Consider the following 19,003-nt stretch of genomic DNA (forward strand, 5'->3'; position numbering starts at 1 on the left):
CTCATGACTCATACAGGGAAAATTGACCTCCTGTTTCTTCAATGAGCTTAGAAGAGTTCAGCCAGTCAGTTTTTAATCACCTGATGTCATAGACCTAATGGAAAAGAGAAGAATTATCTGGATAGAAAGGCAAAATGAGCAATTGTAAGTGCACAAATACTGATGTAAAATACTGACCAAATGCTCAATGTGTGAACGTGGTCTAAACAGCAATACCATAGAAATGTAAATAAATGCCCCGAGACACTAAACCAAAGGCACAGCACATGATTTTCTGAGTGCAATAAATTCTGTCTGTGAATTGTGAAGCCGTTGTCTGCGCTTGTCAGTGATTTCTTTTGATGCTCGTTACGTGGTAGACTGTGAACAGACGGGTTTGAAAGGATCTTTTGTAAATGCAGGAAAATCACCTGAACTGAGAGAAACAATTTCGTCATTTGCAGCTGCTTGAAATTCTCCTGACGGCACGGAGTAAATAAAATGAACAATTATGTATGTTTATCCTGGCCCATATTGCACCTCTTAGGCTACGTTCACATTTGCGTTGTTGTGTGTCGCGTCGGCGACGCATCGGCGACGCAACACACAACGCATGCAAAACGCATGCAAAACGCATTGTTTTGTGACGCATGCGTCCTTTTTTTGCTTGATTTTGGACGCACAAAAAAATGCAACTTGCTGCGACCTCTGCGCCCTGACAAGTGCAACGCATGTCCATGCGCCCCCATGTTAAATATAGGGGCACATGACGCATGCGGCGACGCTGCAGCGCCCGACGCTACGGCGCAAAACGCTAATGTGAACGTAGCCTTATTTTTCAGTTCTTTATTAAAAAAAATAAGCACAATGGTGACAAAAACACTTATAATATAAAGCTAAAGAAATGTTACACAATTAGAGAAACATCAGTTTCTTTCAGTTAGGCCGGGGTCACACTTGCGAATGCAATGTGAGTCTCTCGTATCAATACCCGTCACTGCCATCGGCACTCGGGACCGCAGCGTACCGCTGCATTAAAATGAGATTTTGGTGCGTTTTTGGCACTGCATGTTTTTGCTGTGTAAGCATCTTACTTTTCTAGTAGTGATGAGCGAATATACCCGTTACTCGAGATTTCCCGAGCATACTCGGGGGTCCTCCGAGTATTTTTTAGTGCTCGGAGATTTAGTTTTCATTGCCGCAGCTGCATGATTTACATCTGTTAGCCAGCATAAGTACATGTGGGGGTTGCCTGGTTGCTAGGGAATCCCCACATGTACTTATGCTGGCTAACAGATGTAAATCATGCAGCTGCGGCAATGAAAACTAAATCTCCGAGCACTAAAAAATACTCGGAGGTCACCCGAGCGTGCTCGGGAAATCTCGAGTAACGAGTATATTTGCTCATCACTAATTTCTAGCAAAGTAGATGGGATTTATAGAAATCTCGTGTCCTCTGTGGTTTTTTTTTAAACTGAATATATGAAAAAAACAGGAGGTGAGGATACACCAGGGAGTCCGTATCGGTGGTGGGTGGTGGCTGAAAACGTAGCCTGTCTAACGCGGTGTCCGCCGCTGGTTAGTATCCTCACAGGGATCCCCATACAGTTTCTATACCTCTGAGTACTACTACTCACTTAGGACAGTCTGTCCTGATATACCGGCACTCACCTAACATACAAGATACAGGAGAAATCCTCCTTACTGGGACTTTATGACCTCATTCTAGGTATATGATCCTATACTATTAGTTGTTAGATGTTTTAGATCTTTATAAGGACAATACTCCAGCAGTCGAATACTAAAGAAGGTCAATGCTGACCGAAACGTTTATTAACATTGGACTGCAATAAAAATTCTTCACCGTACCTACATAAGTTGAGTGCCAAATTATATTTCTAAATTCAGGAGATTAACGGAATTTATTCCCGGTAAAAAACTACATATTTAAAGCAAATTTCAGATCCACTTGCTTATAAATGATTAATGGTATCATGCAGTCTACCTTTTCAAATAATATTGTGATTCTTGAAAAATATAAGAGTACAGAAGACCCTGCAATGCCATGGTTCTCCACCAGTTATACATATACTCCAGAGGGTACAAATCCATATGTACCAAACCCAGAAAAAAAAACAAATGAGCATGTAGCCTAAATTAAGTAAATAGTAATAGTACATGTAGCTAACATAAGGTTCTTAGTTAATGCAATTTTGTAAAAAAAAAAGTGTAAAAGACATCCTACCATGACAATCGAGATGGTCCTATCTCTAGTAGTAAAACCTCCCCTTGTGTCAGGTAATATAGATGGGGCAGAGCAGGACCCAGGCTCGACTGTCCAGACACATGCCCATGGGAAACTTCATAGATGAAATATGTAGCTCAAAAAGAGTCTCACCTCTGTACAAAGTACAGGAAACTACGGCAAAACCAAAGAAATGAACAGGAGCATAAGTTCATGTACAGAGGGGAAAATAAGTATTTGATACGCTGCCGATTTTTCAAGTTTTCCCACCTACAAAGAATGGAGAGGTCTGTAATTTTTTATCACAGGTACACTTCAACTGTGAGAGACAGAATCTAAAAAAAATCCAGAAAATCACATTGTATGAATTGTACATAATTAATGAGCATTTTATTGCATGAAATAAGTATTTGATACAATAAAAAAAGAAAACTTAATATTTGATACAAAAACCTTTGCTTGCAATTACAGAGGTCAGATGTTTCCTGTAGTTCTTGACCAGATTTGCACACACTGCAGAAGGGACTTTGGCCCACTCCTCCATACAGATCTTTCAGGTTTCAGGGCTGTCGCTGGGCAACATTGAGTTTCAGCTCCCTCCAAAGATTGTCTATTGGGTTCAGGTCTGGAGACTGGCTAGGCCACTCTAGGACCTTGAAATGCTTCTTACGGAGCCACTCCTTAATTGTCCTGGCTGTGTGTTTTGGGTCATTGCCATGCTGGAAGACCCATCCATGATCCATCTTCAATGCTCTTATTGAAGGGAGAAGGTTTTTGGCCAAAATCTCGAGGTACATGACCCCATCCATCTTCCCTTCAATACGGTAAAGATGTCCTGTTCCCTTTGCAGAAAAGCATCCCCAAAGTAAGATATTTTCCCCACGGTGCTTCACTGTTTGGACGGTGTTTTTGGCCTTGTACTCATCCCTCTTCCTCCTCCAAACACAGCGAGTCATGGCATCAATATCAAAAAGTCCTATTTTGGTCTCATCTGACCACATGATCTTCTCTCATGCCTCCTCTGGATCATCCAGATGGCCATTGGCAAACTTCAAATGGGCCTGGACATGTGCTGGAGTGAGCAGGGGGACCTTGTGTGCCCTGAAGGATTTTAATCCACAAAGGCATAGTGTGTTACTAACAGTAATGTTTGAGACTGTGGACCCGGCTCTCTTCAGGTCATTGACCAGGTCTTCCCATGTAGTTCTGGACTGATTCCTGACCTTTCTCAGAATCATCCTTCCCCCACGAGGTGAAATCTTGCATAGAACCCCAGACCGAGGAAGATTGACAGTCATCTTGTGTTTCTTAAATTTTCTAATAATTGTGCGAACAGTTGTTGCCTTCTCACCAAGCTGCTTGCCTATTGTCCTGTAGCCCATCCCAGCCTTGTGCAGGTCTACAATTTAGTCCCTGGTGTCCTTAGACAGATATTTGGTCTTGGCCATGGTGGAGAGGTAGGAGTGTGATTGCATGAGTGTGTGGACAGGTGTCTTTTATACAGGTAAAGAGTTCAAACAGATGCAATTAATACAGGCAATGAGTGGAGAGTAGGAGGCTTCTTAAAGAAAAAACTAACAGATCTTGCTGGTTGGTAGGTGATCAAATATTTATTTCATGCAATGAAATGCCATTTAACTATTTAAAAAATCATACAATGTGATTATTTTTAGATTCTGTCCCTCACAGTTGTAGTGTACCTACGATAAAAACTACAGATCTCTCCTTTCTTTGCAGGTGGGAAAACTTGCAAAATCGGCAGTGTATCAAAAACTTATTTTCCCCACTGTACATGTAATGTGTCAGAGACTAGTACGTTCACACTGTGGCCATTTCATAGAAAAAGCTCAAGAAAAAAACAACAAAATGAGCACATACCCCATAGTAAGTAAATGAGCAAATAGTAATAATACATGCACATAAGACAACGTACTCAGTTAACACTATTTTGATTAAAAAAAAAGAGTAAAAGCCATCCCACCGCGACAAGGTGTACCCAAACCTATACATAGCAAGTAGAATAAATCCCTGGATCTGCTTCTGAACTTCACTCATCTGTACACATTTAGTAAATAGTTCATTGTTAAATGTGACTAAATTGCAGTACCAGACTATGGCTATGGCCCAGGGTGGCGCTGTAATAAGAAAACAAAAACGTAATCTCATGCTATTCCTTTCCTGAATTCTTTTTGTATTCTATTATGCTGCTACATTACAGTGTAACCTTAGTCATTATCTTCTCAAGAAAGACATCAAAAGACATGACACGCTAATGGCCCCAATACTTTACTGCCATGAAAAAAAAAGTTCACATTTATTTTAGAAATACAAATCACTCTGAAATTCATAATGATGACAGGCAAACCTTAACCTGAGACTGAAGCAATGCATCGGAGTACCTTCCAAGAGCAATATTCGTATGCACCAATTATCATATTCATGAGGAATTTAAATACAGAATTATTTATAGTGTTCGAACAATAAGAAAGCGCGCGCTCGGCTCAGCTACATACGGCAGAAAAACGAAGAATAGTAATAACATGCATTCCGATCAGTCCCCTAATCTATACCACTGTTTAGTCGCTTTACATTACTTATTTCTTTTGCATATGCATCAAGGAGTCTGGAAAGCCAAACCATTGATAGATCGCTGGCAAATGCTGCGGTAGGGACGTAGTCAGGAAGAAAAATGAATTGTAATTTAAAAGGGGCTAAATGATCTTTGAAAGTGCGCACAGGCCTGGATGGATTGGAAAAAATAAGCAGTCTGATGCATAATCAGGCCAATAACATTTCCAAAATGTTAATCATCGTGCCTTTAAAGCTTATCTGCTGCGGAGATGGCCATAAGATAATGCTTCTACTCCTGAAACCATTTTTCCTGCTGAGTATGATAGCACAGCAGACAAAAGCCGATATTGAGATTTAACCCTGTTTTACTGTATTGTCAAAAAAAATGGCTTTATTTAGCTTGTAGAGAGATGATTTAAAGGGAATCTGTTACCCGATTTTTTTATATGTAATCTGAGAGCAGCATGATGTAGAAACTGAGACCCTATTTCCAGCAATGGGTCACTTACTGGACTGTGTTTTGGTGATTCATTACAAGCAACGTTTTATCAGCAGGATATTATCACTACAAGACTAATTGGCATGTGCAGAGTAGTGCAACCACCACTGATTGGTAGTTTTTTTGTGGGCGGGGTTATACACAGCTCAGCAACTGAGCTCTGTTAGATCTACAGTAGAGAAAACTGTGATTGTGTCGCAACTGCTGAACCCAGTAAACTAAGTGACACATTGCTGGAATCAGGGTTTCAGTCTCTACCTGTTAGATTACATAGTAATGACCTGCAGACAGATTCCCTTCATAGGGAACCTGTCGGTCCATTCATACTGCCCAAACCACAGGCAGCATGAATAAGAGCCTGGTTGAATGATTGCAGCCCGGTATGTTTTTCTCTGAACTCAGAAGTTTAGGCCAGGGACTATACAGAGAGGCAGGGCTGGTCTAGCACCATCCCCATCCCTAGTAGTGGAAAACTTCTTCAATGTTCTATTCCAATCAATTGGCAGAATCCTGACCTAGCGGCCAGGTCAGGAAACCCGTGAGCTACCTATTCCACCGGCATCCCTGGTGCCATAATGACGATGCTGCACCTACAAATTTCCAGAATATTTTGATGTGGCTGCTGGACTAGAATCTAGCAATTTTTTTGCTCTGATCTAGTTGCTAGATCCTCCATCGATCAACTCATCAGTATTTTTATCTGCGATCGATGTTGATAGATCTTCTTACTGAAACCACTGAGACATCGACGCACTTACTTTTGATCAATGGTCTTCAAACTGTCGATCTCTGGTTGTTAGTCTGTACACAGAGAGAGTTTTTTTCAGCAGGTGTGTGTCAAAAAACAGCCTGAAAAATCACTTAAAAAATCCTTGAAAGACTTTTTATTTCTAGTGTAAAACCACTTTGCTGTTCATAAGTTCAGTCTATTGAACAGCTTTTTGTGTTGCACTTCAGGTTTGAGAGAACAATTAGTGCTAAAAAAAAGAGCACATGTCACTTCTTTGAAGCATCTCTTGATGGAATTCACTCCTTGTGAGGCACTGTCCAATCAAAATGCTGAAAAAAAAAAACACTTCTAGAAAAAGAACTGTCCAAAACACCTTAAAAAACTCTTCGAAATTGCTTCAGTAAAAGAAAAACTCCTCCAAAAACACCTAAAAATCACATCAAATATTTGACCGCCTCACGAAAAGTCTTTGTGTACTTAAGCTTAATCCTATAAGGATGTGGATAATTTTCATTTTTACTCTTTTGCTTTTTCCTTCCCTTTTTTCGAGAGTCATAATTTTTTATTTTTCCCTTAACATAGCCGTATGATATCTTGTTTTTGTGAAACAAGTTCATTCATTTTACCTCTTATTGTATTAGAAAAAAATCCAAGTGCAGTGAAATAGTGAAAAAACCCCCCACAATTCAGCACTTATTTTCGAGGTTTTGTTTTTTCGGTGTTTATTGTGACTGAAAAATGACCTGACGATATGATTCTCCAGAGCGGAATAATAGTTAAAAAATATTTTAGAGTTTGCTAAAAAATAAAATTTGGCTTGTGTCACCATTTTTTTTGAGACCTGGGACATAATTATTTTTACATCGATGGAGCTGTGTGAAGGAATGATTTTTGTTTTGTGTGATGACATTTTTTTAATAATATCATTTTAGAGCAGATGGAAAATTTTGATCAAGGATTAAATTTATTTTTCTGGTGTTGCGATGGCTTAAAAAACACATTTTTGACGTTTCAATTACTGTTTTCTTTCCAGCATTTGTCGCTGTGGTTAATGCATTTGATGTTTTGATAGGTCAGACTTTTATGGTCAGAGCCGTACCATATAGGTTTATTTTTTAAATTTCGTTATTTTTATTGGGTGAATGTAAAAAAATAAAACATTTTTAAAACATTTTTTATTTTTTACTGCACTTTTTGTCTCATTAGGGGACTTGAATCTACAATGGTCAGATCGCACAGCAAAAATCATGATCTCCTATGGATGCCAACCACAGGTTGGTCTTCACAGGGGTGCCGCCATGAAAACCCATGGGCTTACCGCAATCATGTTGTAGAGAGGCTGATGGGTGTGTGTAGTGGAGATTGACAATATCAACAGTGTACAGAGCTCGGTTCCTCTCGCTGCTGTTAGAGGCTGGCATTTGCCTTTTATAGAGCGGTCTCAGCTCCTGAGCCTGTTCCATAAATCTTTACCCGCTCTATAAAGTTATAGTATGTAATGGATGCGGGAAGGGGTTAAAGAACAGTGCTCAACATTCAGGAATGAAACCTGCACTGTTTCTAACTCTTAAAGTGATTCTCCACCCTGGCTCCAAAAAGCAACTCATATTTGTCATGTATAGTCACCCTACCTGCTGCCCTCCTTTTCCCACTGCCTCTTCTGCTGAGACCAGAATTATTTTGCATCCAAGATGGCATCCACAATGTTATAGGAAGCACAGTGGTAGGCACTGGCAGCAAGCATCTGGGATGCATCAGGAGGTAATGGGGGTAAATGGAAGGCATTATGTCAGGTGACTATACATGACAAATATATAGCCACTTGTCAGTGCCTGGGGGAGAGACACTTTGAATATTTCCTTAAGAGATCTGTGGATCACCAAGATTCATTGATGGCTATTCTCAGTAATATCAGTAGATCCTGAATGGGCATACTTTAAAGGGCACCTATCACAAGGTCAAAAGTGGTCCGTTTTGTCATCATTATTTTCCCACCACTCTCCTAAGTATTCTGATTTTTTTGTATTCTTTAAATCCACTATACTGTTTCAGAGATACGGGCCTTTTGTTTGGTGCTAATTTTTCTGGTCTTTACAATGGGGCGTGGATCAAAGGGTTCTAATGCAGCGCCCCAGAGTCCTGGTCGTTGCAGTAGTATTGTTCTTCCACCAGGGGGAGTGATATTACGTCTGAAGGCAATAAAGGAGATCTCTTTGCCAGGTATCACAAACCATACACCACACTTCACACTCCACTCCACCAGGGGGAACTGTGCTCCTATCTATTAGGGCACTCCTCACAATTAGGTAAAACTGGTGGGCTGGATAGAAAGTGAGGCAGAAGCTGACTGGGCTTCACCGAGTCAGTTCCTGTCAGGCAGACAGGGGGAAGGAGGAACATCACAGAGCGGCAGACAGAGAGGTCCCTGACAGGGGTGGGATCCTGTCAGAGGCCTGGACAGAGGGCCACGGAGCTGCGCTTGCCCCATGTGCGGCAGCATCCTAAGAAAGGACACGAAAGAGAATTGTATTGTAGCAGGTGAGAAACGAAGTCATAGCACAAGGAGAGGAATCCAGAGGGAGTTCTGCCCTGCAATAGGCTGCCTCCTTCTGAGGTGCAGAATCCGGTAGCCGGAACACCGAGGGAGCAATTGTCTCCAAGCCTTGCTTCAGAGACTGGCAGGACAGTTAATTCCACGTTGGCTGCCCGACCATATACCCAGGAGGCACCGTGGCAACTAGTGGGGGCTGGGGCATCATAGGGTCCCTGTAAAAAGCCTCAGGCCACCAGTCATACGGGTTTGTCCTATCCATGCCATCTGGGGGACAGAGAGAAAGAGACATTCCATCTACAATAGTTGTGAGGACCTTACCGAGAAGCTCAGCAGGGAGGTACTACAACACACAGGCACTAGAGGAAGTCTACTGATTTCCACCTGGATAAGGGGACTCTGGATTTGCCTTCAGACCGGCCGGACTCTGCCTGCCCTGTGGTCTGTACCCTGGACTGTGGATACTGAAGCCTTCAGTAAAGGTAAAGAGACTGCAACCTTGTGTCCTCGTTATTCACTGTGCCTTACATCATCCACCATCTACACCTCTGGGAAGCCCTGGGGACACACTTCACCTGTGGGAAGGTATACCATCTAGCTGCCATTACATCACCCCAGCGGACCCCTAAGCAGCGTCGGTCACCCTGACCGAATACCACAGGTGGCGTCACGAACACTATCCCTTTAAAGACCTTTCCCCCATTTATCAACGGACGCCCCTAGGGCCATGGACCGGGTCAGCCACCGTGACATCCCCACAGAATACCGAAGGACTCGGTACCGAGTACCCCGCTGCCCTACTGGGGGTGCTCCACTAACACAAATAAGCCTAAAGACACGCCCCCTAGGATTCTATGAGCCATGTCCCCTTAGTAAAAATCATAAAATGATGCTGAAAGTTGGATTTTCACTACAGCTGGACATCCATCAGGAACCGACCATTGCTTTGGATCATTTTATTTGTTCAAGGGCCCAGACTATGTTTATGCTTCCCCTCCTGAGAATTCAGTTACATGGCGATGTGGCCTCCCCACAGGTCTTTGGGGGATATTCCCTAATACTATGGGCATGTTCAGCTGGCTGCGGCTGGGTACTGCAGATCCGCCACCTATTCAAATCAATAGGAGGGGCATGTGCAGTACCCGGCTGCGGTCGGTCACTATACCGTTGACGGAGCTGTGCTCCGCAGCTCTGGAACTGAGCAGTTCTGGCTGCCACCAACACCGGGAACAGCTGATCGACGGGGGTACAGGGTGTCGCACCGTCACTGATCAGACATTGATGACCTGTCCTAATGAGTGGCCATCAATCTTAAAGTGCCGGACAACACCTTTAATATGGTACCATAATTAACCTATAGCTCACTATATGCACTTCCATGCTTCCTAGATCCTCATACACAGCGTCAGACTGGGGTGTCAAAGGCCCACCAGTAACCCAGTCCAAGGCCCCACTTTTAAGCTACAAGCAAATGTGACATTATCCTCCATCACAAATGTATATAACAATGAACTGGGTAGATTGTTAAATGACTAACATATAGTGTATATAATACTATGTATATATAGCTTGTAGTGCCAAGTACTGCACATATAAGAGGGTGGGGCCCACCGGAGGATTCCCCTGTTCTCCGATGAGCCAGTCCAAGCCTCCTCATACATAGATTATAGGTCTATTATACCATTCATAGAGTAGACAGCTATGGGGCAACGAGTCTGGAGGGTTCGCAAATCCTTAGTGAGCAATTTTCAATTTGCTAATCTTATGTCTGTAAATTAGTCACATCGACTGCTTCGATATCACACATAAGGGACCGTATATGTATTATATGGTATTAGTTCTTATTTCAATGTCTAACTATCCCAAGCATTAAATCATAAATCTGACCCTCAGAGAGAATCTATATCTCATAGTTACAGTAGGAGTGTTGCTAATGTGACATCCCGGCAGACAGACCATCGAACCATAAAAAATGGTTAAATATCCGGCTAACTGTGCGAATCAGTCTGAGCTCCGCCACGGCGCTGGTTTCTCGGAGAGCTGGAGGGACTGACAGCTGCATAAGTCACGCTCCTATTTTCTGTTCCCGGTATCAGAAGCCAATACTGGCTGAGGCTCTGAACATCTTGGAAGAGACAGATGTTGGAGCTGTAATGGGAAATTTCGGCACAAAAGTATAAAGTGTCCAATTATCTTTCAGTGGGCCTTGCTAGAAAAGGTCACAGGTCATGATTGAGTCCCGTTATGTCATGCGCTGCGGATGGGAAAAGACTGGGCGGCTGACAGATTGGAAGACAGGACCAGCCAGCGGTCTGCGGCCGGAGATAGCACACCGAGGAGCTGGGCGAATGGGAGCTGTCAGGATGATTTTTATTCTTTAAAAGTAAAATAAAAAAAAAAGGATTCCTATGAAAACAGCCATGATTGCCAGGCAAGACTGAATAGAGAGCAGCGATAAAAGCTGCACCTCCAGATAAAGGGAGAGTTACAGCCTCAGGAATGAGAACTGAAGGAGACACAAATACTCCATTTCTGTTTAGATATAAAATGAGTCGATCTCATAAAACATTTTTTTTTTCATTGTAAATGGTTACAAGGATAATACCATTATGGTGCATTTACTTTATATACTGACCAACATTCAGTTAGTAGAAGCTCCAGGGAAGAGAACCTGTCACATCGTGCCTGCAGTCTGATCTGCGGACAGCACGGTATAGAGCAGGAGGAGCGGAGCAGAATGATATATGGACTTGTTGGAAAAGTTTAAGAATAACTTGTATTTTATTTATTGAAATCCCTTGTGTTTTTATGCCTATGAGTCCAGTGGGTGGTCCTAATCAGTGACTGACAGCAATCTCCATATATAGTCATACAGGAAAGACTGCCAATCACTGGATAGGACCGCCCACTGGACTCATCTGCATACAAACACCAGGGAGATTCAATGAATAAAATACAAGTTATGCTGAAACTTTTCCTAACGTGTCTTTCAATCTGATCAGCTCCTCTTTCTCCTGAACATCCTGCCCAGGCTCAGACTGGCCCATAGGGGAACAGGGAATCCCCTGGTGGGCTCCTGTGCAGATCTGGTCTCCAAACACCACTGTATGGGCAGTACTTGGCATAATTTACTTGATTCAGTCTGTACACAACAAAAGCAGCATCTCATCATTCATTAACTAAAGTACCCAGTTTATACTCTATGAGATAGAGATATAAGTAAATTCATGAACGACGGTAATATTTGTATGCAGGTGAAAAGTAGGCCCCCCCAAAGTCAATGTTACTGGTGGGCCCTTAGCACCCCAGTCCGACACTGATCCTGCCTGCAGATTAAATGTCATTTTCAAGATGAACAAGAGGAGCATTATTTTTTCAACTGGCTAACACGGTACCAAACCCCTTTTTTTATTTTCAAGATATACTCATATTTGTACATTTACATATGGAGCACCCGCCAGAGCCGTGGGGTACTGTTCTTAAAGGAGATGTGGTGACGGCAGCAGTGACCCGGTCCATGGCCCTGGGCCTCCAATAAAAATGATGAAATGAAATGGGAATAAAGTTTATTGGGGAATTGTACGTGACGCCACCTGTGGTGCTCGGCTAGGAATGACTGACGCTGGGGGACCGCTGGGGCTGATGGTGATGCAGCAGAGTTGTTACAGCTCTCCACAGGTAGAGCTTAGTCCCAGGGCAGTTATGGTGGTAAAGGTGATGGTGGATGTTGTGGTGCAGGGCAGGTGCTGCAATAATAATTCAGAGGACACAGCAGGGTGCAGTTTTGACACCTTTACTCACAGTTCTTAGATGCAGTCCCCAGCCAGGGTGCTGTGTCCTCCAGGTCTGTGGTCCAGCCAGCTCTCAGGTAATTTGGAGTGCACTTTGCCAGGACCCCGTTCTTATGTTCCTTTCCTGGCCGTCTCGCTGCGCTGGCTCCCACCTCTCCTACCCTGTCCTTCACACACAGTGTCCCAAGCCAGCAGCCTCGGATCTTGTCAGGCGACGTCTCTCTAGTCCCCTTGTTCCTGTGTGGTTGTCTTTTCAGTGAATGTGTGTGGATGTGGCTGTGGCACATACAGATACCACCACCTCTGACTTGCTAGCTGAGCCTTGTAGTTCTCCATTAGTCCTGGGGGGCCGGTTCCCCCATGGCGACCTGGTCCCTCCACCTGGTGATGGTCAGCATGGATGCGGGCCCCACGTCTGGATTCCTTGCTACCTGTGCCCCTAGGACCCCTTCTTTTCTTCTTTCTGTAGCTTCACCTTTCTGTAGCTCCCTTTCTCTCGGAGCTCCTTTCTTCATGTCTCACTCCTTCTACTTCCTCTCACAGACCCTCACGTCTGCTCTGCTCTCCTCCTCCCCATGGACTGACTACACACTCCCCTCCAACTGTCACCACCCTTCTTGCCTGAGTGAGATCCCACCCTTTTTCTAGGGTCTGCCCAACTTGCCAGGCTAAGGTGATGTGATGTTGAATGCAAGTGTGTGGGTCCTGGGTAGTGCCCCCTCCTTACCCGAGAGCGGAGTCCCACACCTTTAGATGAGGTGCAGTACCTCTGTGGCAACCGGACCTCAGGGGTGCCACACATACATAACACATACTTAATCATACATATTTCTAATATATGCACACAGATTACTCCAAACAAAGAGAGCTGCAGAGAGTAGAGGACACATCTTCGCTTTCTGCAAACTCCATCTCTCTTCTGTCCATCCCAACTGAGCTTCTCCTTGAACGAAGCTGGTAACAAGCTTCTAAGTGAAGGACTACTGATGGAAGAGGAAGTACGTCATCCATCCAAACTACAGTATCTGACAACTTTGTTTCTTCTGGTGCAGATCTAAGCCAAGCAAGGTTTGCCTCCATTCCAAGATTGGGTGTCATATTTACAAAGCACAGAACGGTGGTGGTGGGTCCTCCTAACTTCTAGGATCCACAGACGTCAGTAATGGCCATAATTCAGCCCCCGATTCAGCTGATATTAAAGGGATTTCCATTGGGAGATCACATAATTCTACATTTTTAGGTCTTGGAATAAATGTATTAGGCATTTACAAAGGAATCTGAATAAGAAGAGATGAAACAACATTTGCCTTCCAGGGCTTCATGTTTTTCAATTCCTGACATCTAACTACTTTGTTTATCACCGCAGGATATTTTCTGTTTGTTGATGGGAACCCCAGCAATTTGCAGAAAAGGGCTTATTTAAAAAGCTCACTGATTCACAGGAGCAAAGGCAAGATCTGTCGCTTTAACTTCCATTACATGATTGAGAAAGACAACAGTCTGAGACTTCTGCTCTACTCGGATGAGGTAAGACTCCATTAAGTGCCGTGCACTCCTAGGCGCTTCTACTCAGCCGGAATTTACTGTTATAGCAGGGAAGTGGCATTAAAACATTTCAAATTATAAAAATATTAAATGGTTTCTTTGCCGACAGCATTCATTTGCTTTAAAACTTGCATGAAAAAAAAAAATTGAAACCAAGTCTTTGAGCACAAGAACGATCTGAAACTTTCTATTAATGCAATTGTTTTAAAATGCTGAATACTTTGGGCTTCATGTGCAATTTTCAACGTAAAAATATCAAACTTTAGGTGCAGATAAATTATAAACATATAGAAGCATGATACTTAAAGGGGATATGTCAGCAGATGTTTACCTTTTAATCTCAGAGCAGCATAATGTAGGGGCAGAGATACTGATTCCACTAATGTGCCACTTATTGGGCTATGTTTATGTGCTGTAGTTTCAATGTAATCAGTGTTTCATCAGCAGGAGATTATCACTAGAGGACTAGGTCTCACATGCCAGGCAGTCAGGCTAAAGTGTGTAACCCCTGCACCCCAGCACTGATTGGTAGCTTACTGACAGTGTACACAGGAAGCTACCAATCAGAGGTGTGGGCGGGGTTATACACAGCTCAGCATTCTGATCACTGCTACATCTATGTAAGGGGTGTACCGGGACCGTGTGATGCTCCACCCCCTTTCCTCATGTTGGTGTTGAATATAATTATATATATCTAATATTCCTGATGCTGCTATGTACATACAGTATATTTATATGTTGTGTAGATAGGGAAAGTACAGTACCTCAAGATGGACACTAGATGGGGTACAACAGTGTATATAGTTTACATAGGAGGAGCCAACCGTGGATAAGATAGAGGGCTTTCCTCTTCTTAGTCAGTCGGAGCCATAGAGCTCAGTCAGGGCGGTCAGCTCCATAACGTTACAAGCAAAGAGCCCAGCTGTCCAGGGCCAGTGGGCTAGAAGTGCAGCAGAATAAGTACGCAGGTATCTCCAAGATGTGGCAGCTTTCTACATGGGCAGATGCCCTCATGTCTGGTCCGAAACAGGCAAGGGAACTCCTGAACATAGTGAAGCTGAACAGGGAGGACGCTGCGGTACTGGTTGAGACGGAACGAACTGGGTACAAACTATAGGACATAGGGAGGAGCACAGAGGAAGTGAAGGATGTGAACGGTGTAGAACTCTGTGTTGGTGCTGGAATTGCCATTGACATTCTGCGATTGAAAACGAGTAAAGTTCTGTGTTTAAAGTTGGAATTGGACTCTGTCTCTTTATGTGCCAGATCAAAGGAAGGAGTGTCTCTGTGTCTAAGGGAGGCCTTGGAGAACCAGGCATGTGAGACAGTGGGACTGTGTGTATGTGGTGCGGGTGGCCAGGGCGTGCTAGACAGACATCTATGCGGGCCATGACTACGACTCTGGCTGCCGCCCACATCTACAACAGAGAAAACAGAGATTCTATCAAAACTGCATCAAGCAGCCTAGTGTTTGGCCTGTATTTATTTATTAACTGAAACCAAATACTGAAAAATATTATTTTTTTATTAGGCATTTTTTGATGGAGGTTGTATGACGATAAAATGGCAATTCTGGCGTTTAAATTTTTTTACACCGATTTCAGTTTTGGATAATTTAATATTTTTATAACAGGGACTTTTACAAATGTTTCAATACCAAATTTATTTATTTTTGTTATTTCATTATTTGTAGAGTAAAAAAGGGAGGCGATTCAAAGTGTCATTTTTTTCTCTTTTTTCTAAAAAACATTTTCATTAATTTTGTCTTCATTTTGTAACCCCTATAGGGGACTTGAACCTGTGATCATTTGATCACTTGAACTGTATAATGCAGTCCTGAAGTATTGCAGTTTATATTGAAACTGATGTTTTCCTATAAGGGTACTTTCACACTAGCGTTTTTTGCAATACGTTGCAATGCGTCGTTTTGGCGAAAAAACGCATCCTGCAAAGTTGTCTGCAGGATGCTTTTTTTTCCCCATTGACTAACATTAGCGACGCGATGACACACGTTGCAACCGTCGTGCGACAGTTGCTGTCACGATACTAGTGGATACAACTGGACACCAGTGGCTAGGTCAAAGAGACTGCAGACACAATGGTTTGAACAAGCAAGATTGTATTTGTGATCTGAATGCAATATAGCATGTAAGTCCAGATAAATGTTCAGTCAATCTGATAAACAGTAATAGCAGAGCTGATACTCTGCGACACAGCATGCAAAGTCACTGAGCAATGAGTGCACAAGACACAGTCTCTTGCAGAGCAGAGGAACACACTAGCTGGCTGGAGTTCTTACTTCACCGCAGGTGTGGTCAGGCAAAGATTTCTGAAGTCAGGTGCTTAGCAATCACTTGGTCAGCAGGCAGGGATCTGTTATGGTTACCCCAATGACCATGGGAAACAAAAATACAAAACGGACTAGCTCTCGGGTGATGGAAACTAAGGTCGACCGTGACCTGAACCTGACCCAACACTTACAGTAGCCGGGGGATGTACCTACGATGCCCTAGACACCACGCGCCAGCCGGAGATCTAACTACCCCTATAAGAGGAATATACAGGCCTGCCTTACCTCCAGTGAGGAACCCCAAAAGATGATAGTAGGCCCCCACAGATATTGACGGTGAGTTCAGAGGAAATGACATACGTAGGATGAACAGCAGATTTAGCACAGTGAGGTCCGCTTACTAGATAGCAGAAGGACAGGAAAGAGTTACTTCACGGTCGACCCAAAAATCACTATTCAAAAACACCATCCAGAAATTACTTTAAACTCCAGTGACAACTCATGCCACTGGAGTAGTAATTTTCTGTCCACAAGAGCTTCCAGCACTGAAGAGTCACATTGCAGATAGCTGGACAAAAATAGCAAAACAAGAAACTAAATTCAACTTAGCTGAACTGGAACTTGAGGCAGGTGAATGCAACAGAATGCTACTAGCACATTGTTGGCCGGCATGTGACTAACAGCCAAGCAGCCTTAAATAGGAAACTCCCCTAGAGGGTGGCGACAGGTAATCAGAGATGGAGGAAGGCACATAAGAGACACTACCATAACAGACCACCGGGGGAGCCCACAAACCGAATTCACAACAGTACCCCCCCCTTAAGGAGGGGGCACCGAACCCTCACCAGAACCACCAGGGCGACCTGGATGAGCACTATGAAATGCACGAACCAAATCGGGAGCATGAACATCGGATGCTGTCACCCAAGAATTATCCTCCTGGCCATAACCTTTCCACTTAACCAGATACTGAAGTTTCCGTCTGGAAACACGGGAGTCCAAGATCTTTTCCACCACATACTCCAATTCACCCTCAACCAACACAGGAGCAGGTGGATCAGCAGAAGGAACAACCGGTACCTCATACCTCCGCAATAATGACCGATGGAAAACATTATGGATATTAAAAGATGCTGGGAGGTCCAAACGAAAGGACACAGGATTAAGAACCTCCAGAATCCTATAAGGGCCGATAAACCGAGGCTTAAACTTAGGAGACGAGACCTTCATAGGAACAAATCGAGAAGACAGCCACACCAGGTCCCCAACACAAAGACGAGGACCAATACGCCGATGACGATTAGTGAACTGTTGAGTCTTCTCCTGGGACAACTTCAGATTGTCCACAACCTGTCCCCAAATCTGATGCATCCTATCAACCACAGCATCCACTCCAGGACAATCCGAAGACTCCAATTGACCGGACGAAAACCGAGGGTGAAACCCTGAATTACAAAAAAATGGAGAAACCAAAGTGGCAGAACTAGCCCGATTGTTAAGGGCAAACTCTGCCAATGGCAAAAAGTCAAGCCAATCATCCTGATCAGCGGACACAAAACACCTCAAGTAAGTCTCCAAGGTCTGATTAGTACGCTCAGTCTGGCCATTAGTCTGAGGATGGAATGCAGACGAAAAAGACAAATCGATACCCATCCTGGCACAGAACGTCCGCCAAAATCTAGACACAAACTGAGTACCCCTATCAGACACTATATTCTCAGGAATACCATGCAAACGCACCACATTCTGAAAAAACAGAGGAACCAACTCAGAGGAGGAGGGCAATTTGGGTAAAGGTACCAAATGAACCATCTTGGAAAAACGGTCACAAATCACCCAGATGACAGACATCCTACGAGAAACCGGAAGGTCAGAAATAAAGTCCATAGAGATGTGCGTCCAAGGCCTCTTAGGAATAGGCAAGGGCAACAACAACCCACTGGCCCTAGAACAGCAGGGCTTGGCCCGAGCACAAACATCACAAGACTGCACAAACATGCGCACATCTCGAGACAAAGAAGGCCACCAGAAGGACCTAGACACCAAATCCCTGGTGCCAAAAATTCCAGGATGACCTGTCAACGCGGAAGAATGAACCTCCGAGATAACTCTACTGGTCCAATCATCAGGGACAAACAGTCTACCAGGCGGACAGCGATCAGGCCTATCCACCTGAAACTCCTGCAAAGAACGCCGCAGGTCTGGGGAGACAGCTGACAATATCACCCCATCCTTCAGGATGCCGGTAGGTTCGGAATCACCAGGCGAGTCAGGCTCAAAACTCCTAGAGAGGGCATCCGCCTTCACATTCTTGGACCCAGGCAGATATGACACCACAAAGTTAAATCGGGAGAAAAACAACGACCAGCGCGCCTGTCTAGGATTCAGACGCCTGGCCGACTCAAGATAAATTAGATTCTTGTGGTCAGTGAGGACCACCACCTGGTGTCTAGCACCCTCAAGCCAATGACGCCACTCCTCAAACGCCCACTTCATGGCCAGAAGTTCCCGATTACCCACATCATAATTTCGCTCAGCGGGCGAAAACTTTCGGGAGAAAAACGCACATGGTCTCATTACTGAGCAGTCAGGATCTTTCTGCGACAAAACTGCACCTGCTCCGATCTCCGAAGCATCCACCTCAACCTGGAACGGAAGTAACACATCAGGTTGGCGCAACACAGGAGCGGAAGAAAAGCGGCGCTTAAGCTCTTGAAAGGCCTCCACAGCCGCAGAGGACCAATTAGCAACATCAGCACCCTTTTTGGTCAAATCAGTCAAAGGTTTAGCAATGGCAGAAAA

General features: G+C 43.9%; 1 protein-coding gene across 1 annotated transcript in view; it reads left to right on the plus strand.

Annotated features, from left to right (window-relative positions):
• The window catches only part of MALRD1 (MAM and LDL receptor class A domain containing 1), a 491,201-nt gene that overhangs the window by 124,703 nt on the left and 347,495 nt on the right, over positions 1–19,003 (plus strand). Inside the window, exon 7 of the mRNA XM_077268326.1 lies at positions 13,733–13,893. Coding sequence (XP_077124441.1) covers positions 13,733–13,893 — 161 coding nt within the window. The remainder of the gene's footprint in view (positions 1–13,732; positions 13,894–19,003) is intronic.

Source organism: Ranitomeya variabilis, chromosome 6 (genome assembly GCF_051348905.1).
Source record: "Ranitomeya variabilis isolate aRanVar5 chromosome 6, aRanVar5.hap1, whole genome shotgun sequence".
Lineage (NCBI taxonomy): Eukaryota > Metazoa > Chordata > Amphibia > Anura > Dendrobatidae > Ranitomeya > Ranitomeya variabilis.